This window comes from Rhinatrema bivittatum, chromosome 2 (assembly GCF_901001135.1).
Source record: "Rhinatrema bivittatum chromosome 2, aRhiBiv1.1, whole genome shotgun sequence".
NCBI lineage: Eukaryota > Metazoa > Chordata > Amphibia > Gymnophiona > Rhinatrematidae > Rhinatrema > Rhinatrema bivittatum.
This window is the reverse complement of record NC_042616.1, coordinates 449,420,403-449,445,360: the sequence shown is the minus strand read 5'-3', so window position 1 is coordinate 449,445,360 and position 24,958 is coordinate 449,420,403. Positions and strand designations below refer to the sequence as shown.

The 24,958-nt window shown below is 41.6% G+C and overlaps 1 protein-coding gene across 1 annotated transcript in view; it reads right to left on the bottom strand.

Moving 5' to 3' along the window:
• The window catches only part of LOC115083325 (glutamate receptor ionotropic, NMDA 2B-like), a 127,199-nt gene extending 102,463 nt beyond the window's left edge, over positions 1 to 24,736 (bottom strand). The window contains exons 1-3 of the mRNA XM_029587126.1: positions 24,596 to 24,736; positions 10,854 to 11,062; positions 7,160 to 7,331 (exon numbers count right to left, since the gene is read on the bottom strand). Coding sequence (XP_029442986.1) covers positions 7,160 to 7,331; positions 10,854 to 11,062; positions 24,596 to 24,736 — 522 coding nt within the window. The remainder of the gene's footprint in view (positions 1 to 7,159; positions 7,332 to 10,853; positions 11,063 to 24,595) is intronic.
• Positions 24,737 to 24,958: the final 222 nt, after the last annotated feature.

Here is a 24,958-nt window from a genome sequence, read left to right as displayed (position 1 = left end):
CTATCTGCATTGAAACGAAGTTCATGCATACTATTTGCCTGAGGACTTTGTACCCATTTTCTAAGCAAAAGTGTATTTACGTTTTCGGTTTAAAATTTGCCACAGGTACAAGGTACCCAGAGACATTTCAACCTGCTTCTTGTGCAGGTACTTTTTATCATGGGAGATAATGTGTAAATAGGAAAATGCAATTTATGCGCAAAGAAGCAAATTTTAAGACCCACTCGTTTGATGGCAATTTTATAAAATATGTATATAGATGTGCGTACATGCTCATGTGATATAAAATAGGCTACACGCGCCTATATATGCGCATGATTTTATATCGATGCATGCATCTGTGTGCAAATGACAACTTGAGCACGTAAGTGGGGGGAATTTTTGTAGATACATGTGCTGACACAATTACCTGTTCCCCAGTTCATTCTCAGTTCACCCCAGTAAAGGAGAGTAAAACCCCTAGCTAACGTGCCTCCCTTTTACCCTATTATCCCCAACCCTTACAACCCTGCAGACTAGCCTACTTTTTTTTTTTGTTCCTCTTCCAGTCATTAAATCAAATTTGATCATATTATGATCACTATTGCCAAGCGGCCCCACAACCGTTACCTCTCTCACCAAGACCTGTGCTCCACTGAGAATTAGATCTAAAATTGCTCCCTCTCTCGTCGGTTCCTGAACCAATTGCTCCATAAAGCTATCATTTATTCCATCCAGGAACGTTATCTCTCTAGCGTGACCCGATGATTCATTTACCCAGTCAATATTGGGGTAATTGAAGTCTCCCATTATTACCGCACTACCAATTTGGTTAGCTTCCCTAATTTCTCTTAGCATTTCACTGTCCGTCTCACCATCTTGACCAGGTGGACGGTAGTATACCCCTATCACTATAGTCTTCCCCGACACACAAGGGATTTCTACCCATAAAGATTCAATTTTGTATTTAGTCTCTTGCAGGATGTTTATCCTGTTGGACTCTATGCCATCCTGGACATAAAGCGCCACACCTCCTCCCGAGTGCTCCTCTCTGTCATTGTGATATTATTTGTACCCCGGTATAGCACTGTCCCATTGGTTATCCTCTTTCCACCATGTCTCTGAGATGCCAATTAAGTCTATGTCATCATTCACTGCTATACATTCTAATTCTCCCATCTTACTTCTTAGACTTCTGGCATTAGCAGACAGACATTTCAAAGTTTGTTTTTTGTTTGTATTTTCACTATGCTTTTTAATTGATAGGGATAAGTTAGAATTTTTAGCTCAGGTGAATTTTTAGTTACAGGCACTTGGACTACTTTTCTAATTATTGGAACCTCACTGTCGGGATGCCCTAATTCTAATGCATCATTAGTATCCTTTAAGGATACCTCTCTCTGAACCATGCGCTGCTGAGCGACTGTCGGCTTTCCCCTTTGTTCTAGTTTAAAAGCTGCTCTATCTCCTTTTTAAAGGTTAGCGCCAGCAGTCTGGTTCCACCCTGGTTAAGGTGGAGCCCATCCCTTCGGAAGAGACTCCCCCTTCCCCAAAAGGTTCCCCAGTTCCTAACAAAACTGAATCCCTCTTCCTTGCACCATCGTCTCATCCACGCATTGAGACTCCGGAGCTCTGCCTGCCTCTGGGGACCTGCGCGTGGAACAGGGAGCATTTCAGAGAATGCTACCCTGGAGGTTCTGGATTTAAGCTTTCTACCTAAGAGCCTAAATTTGGCTTCCAGAACCTCCCTCCCACATTTTCCTATGTCGTTGGTGCCACATGTACCACGACAGCCGGCTCCTCCCCAGCACTGTCTAAAATCCTATCTAGGTGACGCGTGAGGTCCGCCACCTTCGCACCAGGTAGGCATGTTACCAGGTGATCCTCATGCCCACCAGCCACCCAGCTATCTACATTCCTAATAATCGAATCATCAACTATGACGGCCGACCTAACCCTTCCCTCCTGGGCAGTAGGCCCTGGGGAGATATCCTCAGTGCGAAAGGACAATGCATCACCTGGAGAGCAGGTCCTTGCTACAGGATCCTTTCCTGCTGCACCTGGTTGGTGCTCTCCCATCATGAGACCTTCTTCCTCCAAGGCAGCACTAAGGCTGCCAATCTGAAGTTGGGACTTGACTACTATGTCCCTGAAGGTCTCATCTATATACCTCTCTGTCTGCCTCAGCTTCTCCAGGTCTGCCACTCTTGCCTCCAGAGATCGGACTCGTTCTCTGAGAGCCAGGAGCTCTTTGCATCGCATGCACTAACCACATACTCTGGCAACAAATTCCAGAGCTTAATTGTGCATTGAGTGAAAAATGATTTTCTCTAATTAGCTTTAAATGTGCAAATTTCTAACTTAATGGAGTACCCCCCTAGTCCTTCTATTATCCAAAAGAGCAAATAACCGATTCACATCTACCCGTTCTAGACTTCTCATGACCTCTATCATATCCCCCCTCAGCCGTCTCTTCTCCAAACTGAACAGCCTTAACCTCTTTAGTCTTTCCTCATAGGGGAGCTGTTTCATCCCCTTTATCATTTTGGTTGCCCTTCTCTGTACCTTCTCCAGTGCAACTATATCTTTTTTTGAGATGCAGCGACCAGAATTGTACACAGAATTCAAGGTGTGGTCTCACCATGGAGCAATAAAGAGGTATTATAACATTTTCTGTTTTATTAACCATTCCACTCCTAATAATTCCTAACATTTTGTTTGCTTTTTTGACTGCTGCAGCACACTTAGCTGATGATTTTAAAGTATTATCCACTATGATGCCTAGATCTTTTTCCTGGATGGTAACTCCTAATATGGAACCTAACATCGTGTAACTACAGCAAGGGTTATTTTTCCCTATATGCAACACCTTGCACTTGTCCACATTAAATTTCATCTGCCATTTGGATGCCCAATCTTGCAGTCTCGCAAGGTCCTCCTGCAATTTATCACAATGTGCTTGTGATTTAACTACTCTGAATAATTTTGTATCATCTGCAAATTTGATTTCCTCACTCATCGTATTCCTTCTAGATGATTTATAAATAAATTGAAAAGCACCGGTCCAAGTACAGATCCCTGAGGCACTTCACTGTTTACCCTTTTCCACTGAGAAAACTGACCATTTAATCCTTCTCTCTACTTTCTGTCTTTAAATCAGTTTGTTATTTTCATGCAAAGACTGCTTTTACAGATTCAAACAACGTAAAGAAAGTGGTGTACATAATATTTTAACAAAGCGAGGACTTTAAATCCCAGTAGAGAGGACAATTTTCAGATAGTCGATTAATGTGGATAAAATGCATTTTACACATGTAAAATAATTAGAAAATTGCCTTCAATATAAATAACTTCTGGTAGCAGTAATCATCAGAAAATGAGCCCACATCACTTGCAATAACCATCCATCAATCAAAGCAGGAAGATGTCCAAGGAGTCTGTATGCCACAATTACTACAGGAATAAAAATTGAGTATTCATTTATTTCCTTAATAAATAAAGTAAGCAGACCTGAATTGAAAAAAACAAAGCAGCCACCTGGAAATATGCCATTTCTTGCCTCTTGAATTTTGCATTTCTGCTCTGCTTTCAGAGTCCCTTTACTTTCTATCCTCCTTCTCCTACTACCTCTATACCCTTTCTGGCTCTCCACTTCCCTCATTCCTCCATTCTTGCCTCCACTTCTGGAATGGCACAACAACTGCGTGGGTCATGGAGAGAGCAAAGAGCATTTGGTCACTGTCCTCGTGGCTTTTCTGCCTTCTCCTTTCTGCAGAATGCACTTTTATAATTTTCAGTGTGCACAAAAGTGCACACCACTGTGAGTGAGGAAGCAGAGTGGCTGCAGAGACAGTGAGCAAACATGCTGTCAGCATCCCTGCAGCACAAGCAGGCACCGCTGCTGTTACAGGGTGAGAAGGAAGAAGCATTGGTGGTGCTATGCACCTGCAGATATATTTCTGTGGATGCTGCAAATCGCACAGCACTCACACAGCCCCCATCTCTAATTCCTAGCTCCCTCACCATATGACAGATCACCTGGGGTCAGAATATCTCCCTCATTTCAGCCTTCTGTTTTGAAAGTCTCATGTTTCCTTATGTCTGCCGTAGAACCTGATATCTCTCCATCTCCCTGCACAACTGTATGTTACTGTGCCCCTGCCTGCAATCTTCTTAGCCTCCACGTGGACTGTAGTGGAACTGGTTGGTGGTGTTTCTCTCATGAAGCCAGCTGATGCCTGAATGGAGGAAGAGAAAAAAACCTGCCTATGGACCACATCAAAGTACGTGGTTGCTAGGCAGCCAGCAACCAGGACTTCCTCCTCCCTCAAAACATCTAGTGGTAACTGCAGGAGGCCTGGCACTTTCCCTCCTTTTTCTACACATGGGGCTCTATCAGTATACATGCTTTAGTTTAATTAAAGGTATTCTCCTTGTGTCCTGTTCATATTGGTCAAAAGCTATGGGCCCGATATTCCATGCCACTTAGCTGGATAAGATGGGATTTATCCCACTAAGTAGTGACATTTCAATATTTGGCCGTGTTCAGTGGCCGCCACTTAAGCCAGATAACCATTTATCTGGCTAAATAGTTATCCAGCTGTGTGGTGGATGGGATGGGGGCATTTTGGGAGGAGCTACTTATCTGGCTAAGTGGGAAATTTTAGACTTATCCAGCTAGATGAGTCTGATAAATTAGACCTGCAATTTAGTAGGTCTAAAGTTAGCCAGATAAACATATCTGGCTAACTCAAAGTTATCTGGGTATATTCTAGGGGTGTGCATTCGTTTTGAATGCATATGTAAAACGCAACTTATATTTTTAAAAGAGAAAAAAAAGGTTTGAGGAGAAACGCATCGCGAGTTCCAACGTATTCAACATAGCTATGTTGAATACGTTGAACCTAAATAAACACTTAAACCCCCCACCCTCCTGACCCCCCCAAGACTTACCAAAACTCCCTGGTGGTCCAGCGGGGAGTCAGGAAGCCATCCCTGTATTCCTTTGCGAGGAGCACGTGAAGTCGGCGTCACATCGAGTGACGCCGACGACACGTGCTCCTCCACGCCTCCGCTCCGGGACCCCCATTGGACCCAACCGGAACTTTTGGCCAGCTTGGGGGGGTCAGGAGGCCCAAGCTGGCCTCCTGACCCCCCCAAGCTGGCCACGTCGGCGTCACTCCGACGTGACGCCGATGTCACGTGCTCCTCCGTGCCTCCGCTCCCGGACCCCCGCTGGACCCAACCGGAACTTTTGGCCAGCTTGGGGGGGTCAGGAGGCCCCCCCAAGCTGGCCAAAAGTTCCGGTTGGGTCCAACGGGGGTCCCGGAGCGACCTCCTGCCACATGACCTACCTGTCACGTGGTAGGAGTACAAGATGGCGCCGGTGACCATGTGACAGGGGCTGACCAATGGCACGGCAGCCCCTGTGACACAGGCTATCGGCGTCATGAGGAAATCGCAGACGAGTGCAGGGATGGCTTCCTAACTCCCCGCTGGACCACCAGGGAGTTTTGGTAAGTCTTGGGGGGGGGGGGATTAAGGAGGGTGAGGGGTTTAAATTTTTATTTAGGGAACCGGTGAACGTATGGACAGACCCTCAACTTATGGAATTCTCCATATGTCCATATTGAACGAAATCGACCCTCAACTTCAACTTATCAACTTATCAATGAAAACTTTTTGTCTGCACATCCCTAGTATATTCAGCAGCAGGCTGCATCACTGAATATCATCAACAAGTTAGCTAGATAAGTTTACCTGGCTAACTTGTTCAGCCCAATAGCGGATGAATATCAACTTCTATGTGATCACAGAAGGTTAGTCATGGCAGTTTTACGAGCTTGTCTTGATTCTAGTTTATGATTATTTACTTCTGAATGGAATTACTTATCAGCCATTTTTTTTAAAACTCTCACTGCAAAATATTTAGTCACAATCATTTGGTTTCAAAATAATCAACTTTAGGCTTCCTTATCTTCCCAAACTGATAATATACAAAACTGGTAATCAATATATAAGTATCCTGAAACAATGACACAGTTATGCCATGCCTACAAAATATACACACACGCCCCCTTCCCCAACTCCCTCTCCCACTTTGAATACCGAATGACATGATGTGTGCTAGAAAAGTGAAATCAATGATACAGCAATGCTCGTTCCCATAGGATCTGATTTTCAAAAGCATTTACAGGCTTAAAACTGGGCTTTGCATGCACAAATGCACATTACCTGTGTAAGTGGGCTTTTGAAAATTGCTACAGTATATGCCATTGAATTGTCCATAGGATATTCATGCATAAGTGCACTTTATGCATGAAAATGCCTTTTGAAAATTGCAACGATAGGATGCTACATTTATGCACGCACCTCCTTTGAAAATAACCTCTTTAATTTATACCATTTCGTTTTGTTTTCTTTTTTTTAAGTTCCTCTGTTTGTTGCACCCCTCCAGCTGAGTCTCCTCCGAAGCTGAAGATGAGCCTTCCATGCTAGTCATGTCCCAATAAAGGTTGTCCTTGGCAATCATCCTATCTCATCCTGAGCGCATCACTTCCACCACCAACTACCCAAACCTCCACCAGTCTTGACTGACAGGAGATTTAAAAGTGGCCTTCCTGAGACTTTGGATAAAAGCACAATGCCAAAATAGATATTATAATTTTTGGTTCACTTTCCATTTCTATGCCAGTTTTGCCTTTCTTTCAATATTGCTTTCTGGAATTTATGTAATTATTTTTCATTGTTTTATTGATGCGAGGGCAAATAATAGACATGACCTACCCAATAATGGCTTTTGGAAGTATTCAGAAGATTGTCAGGAATTCTGATGGTGATCTGCTGTTGATTTTGCCGTAAACGTTAATACATAACTTAGGCATGTTAGAGCTTCCCAGTCAAATGCAGATAACATAAGTGAAAATACAACAGACTTGGGCTGGATGTACTAAAGGATTTTCCCCCATTTTGTGTCTATGGGAAAAATGCTTCATACATTTGGCCCTTGGAAAGCATACCAAAGCCACTTTCATGTGAGACTCAATCATGGCTTCGCATTTTATGATCAATAGCACCGTGATCTTCCATGTAATCTGTGATGAGGTTAAGTGCAATAATGTTAACAATCCCCAACAATCATCACATTCTAGGATGACATTAATGTTGCCCCATTGCTTACCTCACCAATCATTCCATTCCATGTACCATTGATCTTCTTCCCATGCTTTCCATTGGTCACTAGGTAAAGGTTATATGTGAATTTGACAGTTTTGGCAATTTTCTTCAGGATATCAATGCAGAAGCCCTTGCAGCATCTTTTGATGTAGTTTCCTCCCTCTTCTGTCTTGTTACTGAATATTCAGAGAAAAGAAAGATTAGAAATGAACAAATTAAGCCAGATGGTTTCCCTTTGTTTGTGGGGGTTTTTTTTATCATTGTACAAATAATTGGTAAAAACGTATCTGGGGTATTCTATCCAATTCTGGAGGCCACATCTGCAAAAGAATATAGACAGAGTACAGGCGGCACAGAATATTCACCATAAACTTTATAAGACAAGGCATGACTTATATATATATATATATGTCATGAAGTAAGGGGTTGCATGAATATGATACAGATATTTAAATACCTCAAAGATATAAATAATGCATGAAAGCCAAGCATTTTATTCACTGAAAAAGAAGTTTTAGAACAAGGGGTCATGGTATAAAGCTAAAATGGGGTAGATTAAAGAGTAGCAGAAGGAAATATTTCTTCACATAAAGGGTGGTCAATGCATGGAACAGTCTCCCAATGGAAATGAATGACAAAGATACAAATGGTATTAGAATACAAGAAAGCACTGGTCAGACATAGAAGACCCTTAGTTTTGGGGAAGTGAGGTAAAGTCGGAGATCTAGTAGAATCTGAGGTATTGTAACAGGAAGGGAAGATGAGCAGGCAAGTTGGGCCTTGCAATCAGTATCTATGCTCATAGTCTATGTTTCTGTAAATTAGGACATCTTCAAACCAATGAGATATTAGTATATTAGACTTGTTTAGATATATTAAATTCCTGCTAAAGTGTACATTTACCAAGAAATACAGCATTTGTTAGGTAATGTGCTGAGATATATTGTCTTTAATTGGAAATATAGTATATGACAATATAGCCACGTCCCAGCAACACTAAGAAGAAAAAAGGCACTTGTCAATACTGGCCTTCTTATGTGTCATCTCAGATCATATTATAAGATTTTTCTATTATAGTATATATTATATGCATTGTGGAGTAATAGAATAATAATTCATGGGGAGGGCAAAAGTGAAAGCTCTCTCCGGAAATCAGGGCTTTTGTTTATTGCCCAACCTGTCTGCCAATAAAAGTACACACAATGTTCAACAACATGCGTACTCTTACCCGTGGACTGAGAAGGTGGAGGAGACTGGAACAATGCAGGCAGTTTTGTTTATTCAAAACTACACATGTATTGCCCAGAAAAATTATCCCCAGAAAAAGCAGACACAAATCTCCACAGCTAATTTTTTATTTAGCAATTATGAAAGACTATCCAAGCAGTTTGGCTTTCATTATTGCTGCAAACCTCTGTGGGTTAAAATTATCCACGAGGGTTGCAAAATGGCACAGAGACTGATTATTACCTCCATAATGTACTGCTAGGAAACAGAAATAATAAATGTCAGAATCATGGTAAGATGTTAACAAGGTTAGCAAATGTGTTCCAACACAATGGGCGAACATAGAGTTGATATCAGTTTTGTAATTGTGTCCAAGTTGGGATACCACAAAGGAGACAAAGAGAGAGAGGGTTGAGTCAGTGATTGAGTGAGCTATAGCAGAGACAGCTCCTGGAAGCAGGTTGCTAACAGCTATTGTTATCTATAGCCAACAAGGTATTCATAACAATTACTCATTGTAACCACAAATTGCTGCTTTTAACCTGTGTTTATCTGTCATACAGTATGTAATATAAAATGTTATATAGTTAATTTCTTAACAAATTTGTTAAATTTTCTATCGCCTTCACTGCAGTTATTCACTTGGCCCTCTTGACCTTTCCTCAATCTTATCCCGTTCCTTACGACTTCCTGTTCATTGTAACTTTAATTTGCCTTTCATCTTTCTAGTTTTTTGCTCCCTGGTTGTATGTGAACTGATGTGATATTCGATTGAATGTCGGTATATAAAATTTATAAATAAAATAAATAAATAAATATTGTATGAGCAACGATACTGAAAATTTCACAGTACTTGTATTGCAACATTAACTATTTCAACTTTGAGAGGGCAAGCCAGTCCTAGTTTTCTCAAATGTAATTCAGTCGTTTTCATGAACTGAGGCTTCTGTTACAAATGAACAGGAATGCAAGTTGCAGGAGGCAGTGGATCAACTTGGCAAGACTAACCTTAAGTGTACAAGCAGACGGCTTCCAAACTTTGTCAGGGCCCAAATCTCTGACAGAATTAGACAGACTTCAGAAAATATCAATGAATAGAACATGAAAAGAAGGTTGTTTTAGAATTTAAGCATAGTTTGAGAAGTGTCACCTGATGGCTCAATGGCTCCTGGGTGTTAAGTTACTGGCCTTTGTATTTATAAAGTACACTAGCTTTACAGCTACAACAAAGTTTGTTGATGGATATTTATAGCATGCCTAAGTAACACTATGCACTTTCTTCCAAAATGAAAATTGTCAAATGTAAAATACACCTTCTCTTTCCCATTGGAGTTTGAATTAATATTATGCCAAATAAGATCTTTCAGAAAATACCCATGGATCGGGCAACAATTTGCAATTTTGTTCAAAAGAGGTTGAAGCCTAGAAATCAAAGAGGAATTTGGCTCAGGACTAAGGTGTTTGAAGTTCCAGCAATGGGCCAGCAGGGAGTGCTGCAGGTCAGCACTGACAAACAGCAAAAAGAGAATGCCAGCAAACTTGTGGAACTGATTAGATGTTAGCTCCTTACAGGCAAACTCTAGTTTCCCTTGATGACTTACAAATTTAATTATTTCTTCCCCGAGAGAGATGTGACAGAAGCACTTTCTGCAGAGCTGATTGGGACAATATTCAGTGGTAATAATAATCCGCTGAATACTCTGGAAAAGTTAAATAGTAGCAGAAGAAATCCATTGGCTAAAAGTGTTAATGTATATTAAATTTTATTTTTAAGTATCGAAAAACTTGTTTTTATAGTAATTAGAATTTCCATGAATTATTCAGATCTGATCATTTGGTTATGACAATTCCGTGTTAGTTCTGTATATATTTTCAGCATTTCTTTTGCACAAATCATATTACCTTAGAATATTTTTGAATGTATATGTTTTTACTTTAAAGAAATTAGGTCAGGGTTGAAGTGCATAGGCAGAGCTGTCAGTGGTCCCCGGGGAAAGAATCAGAAGATGCTGCGCCTCAGGAGCCGGGCACCTTCTCGGAGTTACAGTACAGATTTTCATTCTCCTTAGCCTCTTTTTTGTTGTTGTTGTTTCTGGTATCGGTGACGGTAATGCCAGTTATACAAAGGCCTACAGGATGCTAAATGGTACCAAATCTTTACGTCGTTAGTTAAACACTCATTTGCCAGTTTGAAAAGCTTAAGTCACAGCAGTACTCAGAAATCAGAAAGAAAGGAAGAAAATAATGGAACTAATGAATTGCAGCAAGAGAGATTAAGGGAAGGGCAGGAATGAAAGACTGAGTGGGCAGATATGAGTGGATGCAGACATGAAGAAGGAAAGAGGGAGCAGACCAAGGATGTGAGAGGGGCACTAAGGGAAAGAATGAGATGCTATGGGGAAGAGACGGGAGACGAGGGAGTGGGAGAGTGAAAAGTGATGGGGAGGAGGGCAGAGAAAGGCATATCATACTCTTGTCGAATGTGCTCCCGGCAAGGGACGGTATTCCTCATGCATGTGCCGCTGAGGGGGTCCACGTCCTCCACGATGACAAAGGGAGCCTCCTCCAGAGTCACGATGCTCAGATGGTCCTCGCCAAATTCCTCCGAATCTGGATAGAGGTCGTCAGGAGGCCAGACAAAATGCTTCATCTGCAGACTCCTATCCTTATACTTCCCCACCTTAGAAAGAGAGAGAGAGAGAGAGAGGACATTACTGACACAAGCCCAGCCGCTGCACATTCTATGGAGCCCAAGAAAAGATTCAAAAACAGGTGATAACACAAAGATTCGGAAAGGAGCAGTCTCTCAAAATCCTTTCCTCTATCACTGCAAACATTCCTTGGATCACTACCGTTTTCAGAATCCCCCTGCTTGGCTCCCTCAAATCTTCTATGTCTCAACCATGCATAGCTGCCTCTAGCAGCAGAAACTCTTGTTTGGACATCAAACCAATCATAACTTTCTCTAATATCTACAGAAAATCTTAGATTCAAAGATAGGTTTATTTTTGTTAAAAAGTGCTGTTATAACATATTGAAGACTTTTGAACAGCTCACTCCCCCTCCCCCCCCCCAAAAAAAAAGCCCAAAAAATCTCTGAATGAATTTGTTTGATGAGTTCTCACTTATTTCTTTAGGCAAGACATTAAATTGTGTTGGGTGACACATGCTATCTCATTTTCTAGGATACAGAGCGATGACAAATAACTAATTTCAGGTAGGAAAGTCAATGCAGGATTACGATGCAGATGGCTCTAGATATCCTGCTATGAAAGTTTCTTTTCCAGAGCACAAATATTGTGGCACGATAAAAAGAAAAAAAAAAAAAACTACAGAAGAAAGGGCAGGGAGCAAACTAGATGGCAAGAGAACCAGCTGGTAAGGAGAATGTAAAGGAACAAAAAGCGCTTAATAAGAATTGCTCAGATTTTAAATGTAATAACATACATGAGAGCACTGGTTAATGGATTTTCATTTGTACCTTCTAGAGAGTGAATTATTTGATTTGAATGTCGGCATATTTGAATTTATTTCATTCTACTAAAAGAAAGGAGTACAGAATTAGATCATCACATGTTAATGAACTGAGTCAGATAGGGAGCACACATCTATCTAGTGATATTGATTAGGAGATCTTTCCCTATTACTGAATGCGGGCGGAGAGGTCACCATGCATCCAGAAACAGAACTAATCACACCAGACACCACCTCTAAACGCAGCCTCTGAAATTCCATCTGTAGCTCCTCCCTCCCATTTGGTGGTTAACCTTCACAAGTCACAGTATTTCAACCAGTTTTCAACCAAAATCTCACTACGGTGCATAAGGCCGCAAGGCTTAATACTTTTCCCTTAACAAGCACTCACCAGTGTAACCCAGTGGTTTTGGTGCATCTGACTCTGCCATGCTTTTCTTTTTGATGGTATTCATCCTCTATTTGTTGCTTATTGTAGTGACTTCTAAAGGTTTAGAATGCATCTCCTCTGAAATTAGACTGAGGTTCTCTGGAGTTAGGCTGCAAATCCAGTCTTTTCCTACATGGGCCTAACCATCCCCACAGTGTTAGCCTTTCTGAGAGACGGTGTGCACCAGTCTGTAATGGGGGTATGCACAGGCTGATGTAATATGGGCGCGCGAAAAACAGGCGCTCAGGATTGAGCACTTGCTGTCCTAGCGCACGCCCACCTACCTCTCCCAGGTATGCGATGCAGTATGCTAATGAGCTGTTAAAAAGGAGGCACCAGGGAAACCGTGCATCCCTAATGCCTCCTCGGCACTGGGCACCCAGGAGAAGTGGCTGTGTGCGTTAGGAAAACGAATGCTCAATTTTACAAGTGTCCGTTTTCCTAACCCATGCTCAGCCACGGGCTAGGAAAATGGATGCTCGTAAGTTGAGGGTCCATTTTCTGAACCTGATCGCCGTCAAGACTTTTTTTTTTTTGTCTTACATTTTTTTTCCATGTTGCTGCTTTCTGTGGTTCCTCCAACTTTCTGCTTTTTTTGTTCAACCTTTGGAGCTCCGAGATTTAATGCCAGCTCTGGAGTTGGTATTAATTTTTGAGAGTTAAAATATGCACATTGGGCGCACGGTTATTTTTTTACATCGGGGTACTAGCTAATAGCCTCATCAACATGGCATTTACATGTGATAGGTGCTATTAGCTACATGCTGGGTCGGATGCACTGATTCCCTTGTTGTATCGGGATGCACGTCCAGCCAAGGGTTAACCTGTGCACTAACTGAGCGCACGGTATTGCATTGGCTTGATTGGGCGCCAACGCTTAATTCAGGGTTCATCCCAGGCATCTCTCTCCACAAGAATGCAAAATTAAGCTGTTGTTTTGTTACAGTAATCTTTTCTCTCTACAATTAGAGGCCTATGCACTGAAATGTGTCAAGCCTCAGTGCATGCACTAAAACGTTTTAGTATGCACATGAGCATTCTCTCTATCAGCTATCATTTTAAATCAAGTGGAAAAATGGGCTTAATTAAATGATTGCAGCAGTCCTAAAATTTTAGTGAATCTGCACATATAAATTATGTAAATAGGGGAATAATGAGCAGATTTGCTGTTATCCCACTATGTACTAAAGTGCACTAAATTTACCATGGCAGCATTACTGTGGTAAATTAAACTTGACCTCAGGAGGTAGTACAAATACTGGTGCGCTGGAAGGGTCAATATGCTAGCATATAACAATGGGGAGAAGGAGTAACACGGCCATTTTTAAGAGAACAAAGAGCCATCAGGAGTAAGGCAAGGGAGGGGAGTGTTTTACTAGGGGGATCTGCTAGTGGGGCAAGTGTACTGGGTGGGAGGGGGGATTTAATGGGGAGGTCTGTCAGAGGGGATGCATCTGCTGGGTGTGGGAGAGAGAATCAGTAGGGAAATGTACTTTCTCAACTGACATAGTCACAAGTCAGTTAGCTCAGGGTCAAATGATATTCAGGATGCAGACAATCAAAAATGATTGTGCTTAATTTAGTGCAACCATTTTAGCATAATCAGTTTAGCTCAGCTGCACTCTGCATATCATTAACCTAGTGTATCAGGTGCAAAAACTTATTTTAGTTTGAAGGTTACTGAACCAATATGAGACTTGTCCAAAGAGGATGCTGTACATGACCTTTAGATACCATGTAGGGAACCCTCATACCATTCACAAGCTCGCAAATTACAAGTGGTATTCCAGAGACTGGCAGGACATTGCTAAGGAAAGCCAAGTGAAACATTAGACTGTACACAGGAGTGTGAGCCAACACATGCTCACAGTCTCCACTGCAGCCTGGTCCCCTCCAAAGAAAACCAATAGGAAGAGAGGAACTGGGTTGCTAAGGGGACTGCGAGCACGTGTAATATTAAAAATATAAAGAAAATGAGATCTTGAGACATTAACTAAGAATACAATAAGATATAAAAGTGATATTAGAGACTCTGTTACACAGCAAGTTTTAATTTTAGATTCATTTTATTTTATTTTAGCTTTCTGATTATATTATTTTATGATCTTACTTTTGGACTTTATGTTAAGGATGTAATAATATTTTACTGTCTTAGAATAATTTATTGCTACCAGATTTTATAGTATTTAATTTGGCTATTAACTGTATGCTATTATTGTGCTCTGATTTTAATTGTACACCGTTGTGATGGTTCCATAACTGATGTAACGGTATAGAAAACCCAAATAAACTATAAACTATAACATAGGGAAGTGCATGAAAATTCCTACATAAGGATACTTGTTTCTGAAGGTGAAGAATCCTATTCAATTTTCAACATTCTCCCTAAGCTTTATTCTAAAAAAATCTAAGAAAATGGCCTATGGAGTCAAGCAATGGCTTATTGGGAATACACATGTATAAATATATTGATCACTGTTTCAAGACTGTACTCCCCTAAATACCTACAAATCTCAAGTATACTTAAGTACACATATCAGGTTTGTTTTCAAACACAATTGCCTTTGATATAAGAACAGGGACGCTATTATAAACATGCATGTTAATTTGAGGGGGGGAGGATTTTTTTCCTATGCTGCCAAATCAGTATGTTTATAATGAGAATCAAAACCAGTTTAGAGACAGAAAATACTACTGTAGAAATACAGTGTCATTTGACATTTTTGTTTTAATCTGGAGAGGGAGTAAAATTTGTTCTTTGCTCAACTGAATGCTAATAACAGAAAGCCAACATTGATTATACAACAGGATCCTAGTACAACAATACCTCCTGATAGCGTTAATTTTCAGACAGCAAAAGGATAGCCTGCATGACAAAATACCATGAAAAGGCAACATGATTGAGTACATAAATTAGAAGGCATGAATACAGGGAATCCCTGCTGGACAGTTTTTGAGCCTTTGGTGACACTGTTCAAGGGAGATGGAAATCAAGGCCCAAAGCTTAGAGATAAGTAAGAATATGACAGCCAGGAGTCATAGTGTATTACAGCAGCTCCAACAATCGCACTACACGAGGAAGCTTAACTTGTTACAGTCAACTGTGAAATCGTCCGAGGTTAAAGACCCTCTAATTACTGTGCATTTCAGAAACAGGGGCACATAAAATCAGAGTGTTTATTAAAAGGTTTCGGCATGTGATCCATGCTAAAAGAAAGATACAAAAAAAATATGAATTTTTTTGGAAGAGATAGAGAAGTGTTTGGCGTAAAAGCATCGTGTCTAGGAAAAACAACAAATCAGGGGAACAGCAGCTGGCTTCCAAACCCCCCAGGGGAGAACTGGGGCTGCAGATGCTGCTCATTTGGGACATGAATGGGGAAAAAAGTGAACAAAACTGAAAGAGGCAGTAGTGAAACACGGGAAACCCCTCATTTCATTGGATGGTGAAGAACTTCTGCACTGTTTATAAGTCGGGGGAAAAAAAAAAATCGACATGTGCCTCCTAGTTTGCATTCGTACAGGGTGCCTATATAAACTGCTATTTCCCGGATTAAAATATTAAAAAGGCCTGATTGTATACAGTGGGCTCAGTTCACCCAAAGTCTTTTTCAATCTATGGAGGGCAAATAGCGGGGAAATAATAGGACTGTAATGGAAAGCAACTGTCGTAAAAGGAGATGTTCATGAGATATATGATGGTCTGGAAAAAAAAACCAAAAACATTCAAAGCAGACAGAAGGAGGAGTCACTATAGATGCTCTGTGAATGCCTTCCACAGCCATGTACACAAACACCTGTACATTCACATTCACACACACACACACACACACACTCATGCCTTCAATTTGCCTTCAGAAGCTCTCTGACCCCAAAACAGTTATTTCTACCTCTGAGAGGAGTAATTCTGGGTCAGTGATGCCCACACCTCCGCAGCTGCCATTCTCTGGGAAAACATTTTACCTAATCCCATGGTAGTGATGTTTTTCTTCAACACGCAAAGGGCTTGGTTGTTGAAGTGACTTACACTCAAAAACAACCTCATTTTAATTGCATGTGCACAGTTCTTTGAAATGCAACCGGACACCCAAGTGGTAAAAGTACACACATAATCTGGTTTTGAGTGTACTTTCTGCATACTGGATATAGGTGTTCTGGAGGGCAGAGCTGGGGCAGATTTATGACTTACGCACATACTTTCGTATTTTTAAAAGTATGTGTGTTAGTTACAATGCACAAGTTATGCCTTGCTTGGAACAGATGTAACTTTGTGAGTGAACAATAAAGCATGGAATGGGCTACCCGATTTTGCCCCTTACTAGCAGTGGTTGCCCTTAGTGGCATGGCAGTAGTGGCCTCAACAGGTTTGCTTGCCAGCAGTGTTTGTCAGAAGTCTCTATCCAGACCATACTCCAAAATGTGCCATCAGTATTTTGTTCGTGTGTGACAGAGAGGTATACCACTCCCCATTCAGAGGGATTTGTGTTATTTATTGATTGATTGATTGCCTCCCTACAATTCTAGGCAATTTACAATAAACATACATAGTCAAATAAGCAACAATGGTAAAATAAAAACAGCAAAAATTAAAATAAAAGTCCATATAAACTTATCTTGGGATAAACACTGTGGATCTATAAAGTCTAGAGGATGTGAATGAAGTGAAGAGGCATGGGGGCGGATTGCAGGAATGACAGCTACTACCTGGAGATTGATATCCTAATTCAATAAACATACACACGGTTAATGCAACTCCAACATTGCTCTATGCTTCAAAGGCAAGAGTAAATGTGAAAAAAAGGATTTGCATCCACAAAAAAGCAGGGAAGTAGCTTTCTTGATACGGCGGTTATTACCCCAAACCAAATAAACCTTGATACTTCACTTTCAATGATATCCAGCATAGTTCTCTGCTTCAACGGCAAGGGGAATGATGAAAAGATCTATCCTTCAATGGCAGGAGGAATGATGAAAAGATGATTTATATTCGGACAACAACCAACAAGGACTGAGTTGCACAGGCTGGATAAACATGCGTGGGAGTAGCTTACTATGACGACGGTTAATACCCCTAAACAATTAGATCGATACTTCACTTAGATGCAGTTCCAACACTGCTAACTACATTGATGGCGGGGGTGGAAGGGAAATAGAAGAACAAAAGTCACTTACAAGGGACAAGAGTAACAGATAAGAATGGGGGAAAAAAAAAGTGAAAGCTTGCTGGGCAGACTGGATGGGCCATTTGGTCTTCTTCTGCCATCATTTCTATGTTTCTATGTTTCTATCCAATAGATCCAATTAATCAAGAGTGGTATTTAAATGTTATAACTGATAAGCCTGTGTAAATAAATAGGCCTTTAGCATCCTCCTAAAATCAATTAAGACTATTTCTTTCTTTAACTGTTTAGGTAATGCATTCCACAATTTTAGTCCCTGAATACAAAAAAAGATGATCCCCAGACTCTTCTAGACCAACACATTTGAAGGAACATCTAGGTTCAACTGGGATCCTGACCGGCGTGTTCTGTTTGGGCAGTACATCTTAAGAGCAGCATTCTTACTATGAGGTGCCATGCCTTTCACTCCTTTCTATACTATCATTAAAACTGAGTCCATACTTGGATGGTTTGCTGGTTATGTACTACCTGAATTGACCTCAAAGTCCACTAACTGTCATTCACTGTGATGTGCATCCCTGGTACACAGTACTTTTTCAGTTGCTGCACAAAGAGAGTGCAAGCATCACAGAATGCTGCAAGTTTACCACGAGTTTTTCTCTGATTTTGTGTTGCTTTGTTGTCTAAATATAGGTATTTAATTTATTTTAAGATCTTTCTCTTCCACAATACCAACCGGGTTGCTCTATGTGGATTACAACTAGTAGCATAATTGCATTAAATACACATAAAACAAAAGACACCATAAAACAAGCATAGCATAAGACCACAATGAAGTAATAAATAAAAAATCATTGTTGCTTTAAAGTGGGATATCCCTGAGCATTCAGAACATAACTGCTCCAGCACTTTGTGGCTGCCATGCAGCAAGCCACTCAACATTAGTACGCCAATGTAAGCCTTCATCTCAATGTAGTCCATCTTCGTCTACTCTTGGGTTGTCCCTCATTCCACAATCTGATGTGATGTTGGATTTGTTTGTTCATCTCACTCATGATAAATGATAACAGCTCAATTTTAGAGCATGTGCAAAGGTGAATCTTACAGCCTTGAGCATTACCCCCAGCCCCATTCCTATTACACCCTCCCCACACACAATTTAAAAATTATGCATTTATAATAACAGATTTAACATGAAAAAGGACATTCATAGTATAGTCTTCTGAGATAAAAATGTTACTTACAACAATATATATTACATTTGCATGCACTGCTATGGTGCCAACCAGAAAATCCTGCAAAAAAGATACTGAAATTCATATGGTATCAGTCTTATTGTACAGTGTATTTTATGTGGGCTTGATCCTCAGAAATCCATGAATAAACAGAATTAAAATTGCAATATAGTAAACCTCCCAATCTGAAACAGCACTAACTTTGAGAACTCCAACAGTAACAACCCTACATATGAAAAGGCAGCACTGCAAATATTACACCAGACTGTAAAACACTAATACACCTCCTATTAGAAAAACAGAACAAGCCAGGCTACTACAGATCCCTACACAGAAACTACACACTAGCATAATATCTCATATTGGTCACACATGCAGAGTACAGACAGCCCCTCACCAAATAAAGAATAAAGAGACCAAAAAGTATAAATAGAAATGTGCAGATAAAAAAATTGAACTGGAACCTACAGCAAGCCAGACTCTGTAATCAGTGCAACAATGGGAAAACAGAAACATCACCATTCCTCAGAAAATATCAAACAATAAAATCAAGAAATATAAATCATTAATCATGATAGTAAAATCATATTTACTAATCAAAAGAATATTTCAACAGCTGATGAATAGAATAACATTCAGCAATTAAAAACTCATAAAAACTTTCCACACACTATTAAAATATTTCAAAAAAGCAGACACATCAAATAACAACCAATAATTAAAACTAAAGATTAAAGAGATCATCTATTCTCCATTCCTGGGAAATTTTGAGTTCCAGATACCCGGAGATTGTCATGGATTAGTGGGAGAAGGGAAGGTGGTATTTGTTGAGCAAGACTTTCTCCTCTCAGTGTCACACACACATGCTCTCTCCTACTCACATACTAGTATACATAGGCACACATACACATGCACTCTCATATTTTCTCTTAATCACATTTATGTGCTCTTTCACTCACTCTCTTCTCCCCCTATGGAAGGACAAGCAGCAGCAGCTTCCTCCTTCAGCTTGCATGGCCTCAGACACTGACCCTACTCTGCCTCCTGCTCCTGCCTGTATGTGGCACTGCTGCTTCTCTCTCTTCTGAACTAGCGGGAGAGGGGAGGTATCTGTTCCTCCTCCTCCTCACTCACAAGGCCCTGCTGCTTCTCTTGTTCTTGGCCACAGGAAGGGAAGGGACACTTGCTCCTTCTCCTGACCAGGTGCAAGCTGGCTTCCATACCACTGGTTGTTGCTGCTGCAATGTGCTCATGCTACTGAGAGAGATGGCATCTCCTTCTTCCTGCACGTAGGCCTACCACACCATTTCTTCTTTTGGGCCCTCAGGCAGATGGGAAGGAGAAGATTCCAACCCTGCGCCACTCCCAAAATGGTGGCACTCTAGGTGTCTGCCAAGTTTACCTAGAGCTTCCACCGGCTCTGCTCAGTTGTAAGAAATAGGAGAAATTCTATGAGTTCTATGTCAGTGTTGCCTTTTTTGTGGCTCTTTCTACCACAACTTCCTATTCCTGCTTCTCATCATGGAAGCATCTGGAATTGTCAGTTCTAGGCTCTGTTTGTCTTGTCGGCGCTCTGCCTCTACCTCTCCCTCTCCCCTGTCAAGAGTGTTATGTGATGCTCCTCTTGCTTGTCCAACTGCAAATGGTAGGATCTCCTAGGGCACTGGCAACTCCTTTTCATCAGTGCTGGATGCTTTTTCAGTGGAGAAGTAGCCATGCAATTCAGAGTCCTATTCCTTCTCGGGAACCTAATTTGTATCCTCCTCATGCATTCAATTTTCAGAACTGCATGGATCCTCGCTGTCATCACGCATCAGCTGTGCAGCGACCTCCTCCATAATGAAAGTTCAGTTCCTTGCCATGCTGAAAGAAAAGAACAAGGAAAAGATTAGCACAGTTGCACAATGAAATGTCCCACCCCATGAGTACATGCTCATGGGGTGGGACATGGGTCTGCAGGGCTTGCCACAACTTTGCAATGTGGTGCCAGGGCACTCCCCACCCCGCCCCACACACATACAAGAAAAGGTGTGCCAGGTCAACAGAGTAAACAGGACTGGCACTCTAATCAGAAGTACTTACTGTTCAAGCAGGATCCATGATGCTTCTGATGTCTTCTGATCTCCTGTTCGCTTGCTCTCTCTTTCTCATTACTCTACAAAATGAGATGCTAACCACGGACATTCATATGTTAGGAGGGAGGACTTTTTTTTTTTTTTTTAAAGGGCACAAGTGCAAAGAAATAGAATTTGTGAAGATTCTGAATAGTTCCTTAAAGCAAGTGACACCATCATGTCTTTCTTTTACAGGTGATGATGAGTGCTGCTAGGACAAAGGACAGATGAATAGCTAGTATTAGGGAAAAGAAAGGGGGAAATTTTCATTTTGGTTTGTTTTTTGATTTGGAGGGGATTTTTATTGGGGTTTTGGTTCATTTCATGTTTATCTTTGGTTTGGTTCATTTGCAGAACCAAAATAAACATTAAATTAAAAAAAAAAATGAACTGAAGGGTGGTATCCCAGCTGCTACAAATAAGCTGGGTAATTCTAGTTTATTTGTGAAGAACAAAATATTTACAACCCTGGGCTACTCTGCCCTGCCACATGCATGTGAATTGGAGCTAGGGCCTTCCCACCTACCACTTACCCCTTCCATAGTGGTCTTCAGTATACAAGGAACAGGAGAAGTCCCAATTGCTCCAGTACCACTGGCTCCCACTGCACAATGGTACTGGTCAACCTGAGACTGGCACTAATATTTTACATGTGTAAAGCATACAGCCATAAAACAAAATGGCATCAGTATCAAGTCCCAGCCTTCACCATTTTGGCTGTAAAGTCATATAACAAAATGCAGAAGGCCTCAGGGTCAGCTGGTGCCCTTGCGCAGCGGGATCTGGTGGGAAAAGAGTGACTTGGATTGCTTTTGCCGCTTTCTACGTTGAAGATCATGTGCAAGGGGTAAACGGGGGCTGGATAGGCCCCGTTTCAGCTCTGAGGGCAGGGAGGTCTGAAGACATCCTGTCTCTGTTTTGTTTTTCAATAATCAAAATCAGCCTATTTTCAATGTTTTTGAGTAACGTGATTTTTTTTTTTTCATTTAGAATAAACCAAAAACAGTCTTTTTTTTTTGTTACAAAATGTGCATTCATTTTAAGCTAATGGACAAACTAGCTAGTATGTAAATATCTTTTTTTTCCCCACAGTGGCTTCAAATAGCTGCTATTAAAAAGCTTGAAGGTTTCCAGCCCTTGAAAAAACAAAAGCATTTATTGCTTTTGCCTTAGGGCACCGATACAATTGACAAAATTCTGGCCAGGACAGATGTGTAGCCTATCTGTGCAATTTTTTTTCTTCCTCAAAGGCCCCAAATATATGCTGGTATCACACTGGAGAACATATTGCCTTGGCAGTATATCAGTACAGACTTTGCTGCATTGCTGACAGATATAGGAGTCAGTTTTCAAGCTATGCTGATGAAGTCCTGGTGAACGTTTTATGCACCACGAACCCCAAGCCTCACAAATAAGACCTTGTAAACCAGGTTCTGGAGAAATCATTAGGGATGCAGATTAGGGATGTACAGAAGTAAAAATGTTGTTCCGTTTTTGGGGGGATTTTTTTTTCCCCAGGAATTTTATTTCATTTATTTAGTTTGAGAAAAACAAAATAAACATCCCCACCACCTGAAAAAATGCAAGGGCCAGGATCCTCCTGGGCCCACACTTACCTGGTCTGGGTGGATCCGATGACAAGGTGTAGGCCCAGGCTGAAGCCTCGGCCTTGCATAAGTCTAGAATGTGGAAGGTCACCGTGACCTCAGCCTAGGCTCTACACAAGGGCCAGGCTTGAAGGCCTGATCCCAATGCCTGGGCCCATCCCAGCCCAACACTGGGGCCCAGTCTGAAGGCCAGGGCCCAGGCCCGATGCCAGGATCTAGCCCGGAGGCCAGATCCTGACACCTGGGCCTCATCCTAGGTCAGGTCAGACTGAGGCCCAGCCATAGAACCCCAGGCCTCATTGATCTGCCATCTTCTTTCTTTGCCTTCTTTCATCATCTTCTTATTTGAAATGAATGCCATCCGCTGGGAACATGCCAGAATAAATTAACTTCAGCGCATCTTCCTCAGCAGAGGGTGCCATTTTGTTGTACAGCAGTTCAATTAATTGCTGTATAACAAAATGGCACCTTGCACTGAGGAAGATACACTTAAGTTAATTTACTCTGGCATGTCCCCAGTGGACAGTGTCATTTCAAGAAAGAAGATGAAGAAAAAAGATGGTGGTCCTTCGAAACCTGGGTTCCAGCGGCTGGACCTGGGCTTGACCCTGGTCAAAGGCCCAATTGTCGAGACCGGGCCTGGATGTGGCATCAGATTCCTAACGATAAGATAAGTGAGGTTCAGGAAATTTCACAGACCTGGGTCTTTGTTCGGTTCTCAACCTAGGCCCTGGTGCTGGGCCAGGGCCTAGTCCGAGACCCTGGTGACATGCTCGAGTGTAGGCTGCGACCCCTGCATATGTTGTGGCCTATGCCTAGTGAGGGCCCCAGCTTCAGGCCTGGGCCTAGGATAAGGCACTAGAATCATGATCTGGCATAGTCTGTGGCTCCAGCTTTGGGTCTTGACCTATTTCCTATGGGGTAGACTTTCAAAGGGTTACACGCGTAACCCCAGAAAACGTGCCCCTGCGCACGCCAAGCCTATTTTGTATAGGCTCGGCGGTGTGTGCAAGCCCCGGGGCGCATGTAAGTCCCGGAGTTTTGAAAAAGGGGCGGGAAGGGCGTGGGATTGTGCGCATGGTGCCGGTCCAGGGGCAGTCCGGGGGTGGTCCCGAGTCCTCCAGCACAGCGGCTGTGTCAGAGGTTCGCCGGCCGGCACGCACAAGATACGTCTGCAAGAGGCAGGCGTAAAAAATAAAATAAGGTAGGGGGGAATTTAAGTAGGGCTGGGGGGTGGGTTAGATAGGGGAAGGGAGGGGAAGGTGGGGGGGAGCGAAAGAAAAGTTCCCTCCAAGGCCGCTCTGATTTCGGAGTGGCCTTGGAGGGAACGGGGAAAGCCATTGTGGCTCCCCTAGGGCTCGGCGAGCGCAAGGTGCACAAGTGTACACCCTTTTGCGCGCGCCGACCCCGGATTTTATAACATGCCCCTATGCAAGGCCCCAGCCTAGGCCCAGGCCCTAAGGGTGACATTTTTTCCCGATTTTCAAAATAGAACAAAATTCTGAGAAAAATTTTGGTGAAATTTAAATCATTCCATTTTGAAAATGTCCCAAAATGAAATTGGAAATTTTGGCACATTTCCTATTTTGTTTCTCCTGAATGCACATCCCTCACACAGAAAGTAAAGAGATCAAACTGTCTGGTGGTAAATTAAATTCAAACCCTCTCAGTGATTCATCTACAGAGAACAAACCATTTATTGTAATGACCTATCCATTTTAAGTTTTGAACAGTGGGCGGTTTGTAGCAATGTCCTAACAAGGCAAAAATTTTAGAACTAAAATAAAAAATGTTAAGGTTCTCCTGCCAAAGAAGTGCAATTGCACCCCTGTTGCTGGAAGCCATGGTTAAAATTTGCTTTTTTTTTTTTTTTTTTAATTTTATGACAAAAAAAGGATAGCTGGAACAAACTGTGTTCTTTTAGTCTTATCAGAAAATATAAAATACATTCACCGCTTTACCTTCTCTTTATGTATAGATTTAAATGGCCAGTGCCAGTATTTCCAACAAGGATATCAGCACTTGCCTTGTAATAACTGCTTTGCTTTAATCGTATGTCTGCAGGACTTTCCTGACACCTTTCCTATTCTAACCATAGCCTTTTCATTTTCATTCATCGCTTTACACCCTGTCTCCTTCTCACATTTATTCTGTTACACCTCACACGCGCCATACAATTTCTACATCTAGGCACAGCACACTGCTTCTTTCTGTTTTTCTCCCTTTGACTCACCAACTTTGCTGCTAAATACAGTTTTCTCCCTTTTCTCTCTAAATAAGTGTCTCCTGCCAGGACTTCCAACTCATCTTCTTCAAAATGTAATTTTGTTTCCCTCTTTCTCCCTGTAGTACTTGTCTCTCCCTGATCAGCCATTATGGTTAAAGCAATCTCATACTCTTTAATGAGCTCTCAGGAAGTCACCAGTGCCTCTGTGTACTCACTGCCTGCATAGCAGAACAATCTACTATTTTAAAAAATAAAGCCATCAGCCCGTACAGTGTAACAGCAAAGACATCGCAAATGCATTCCAAAAATGAAAATGTTGCAGTCACAGCCATATATATATTTGCACATTGTATATATATATACACACAT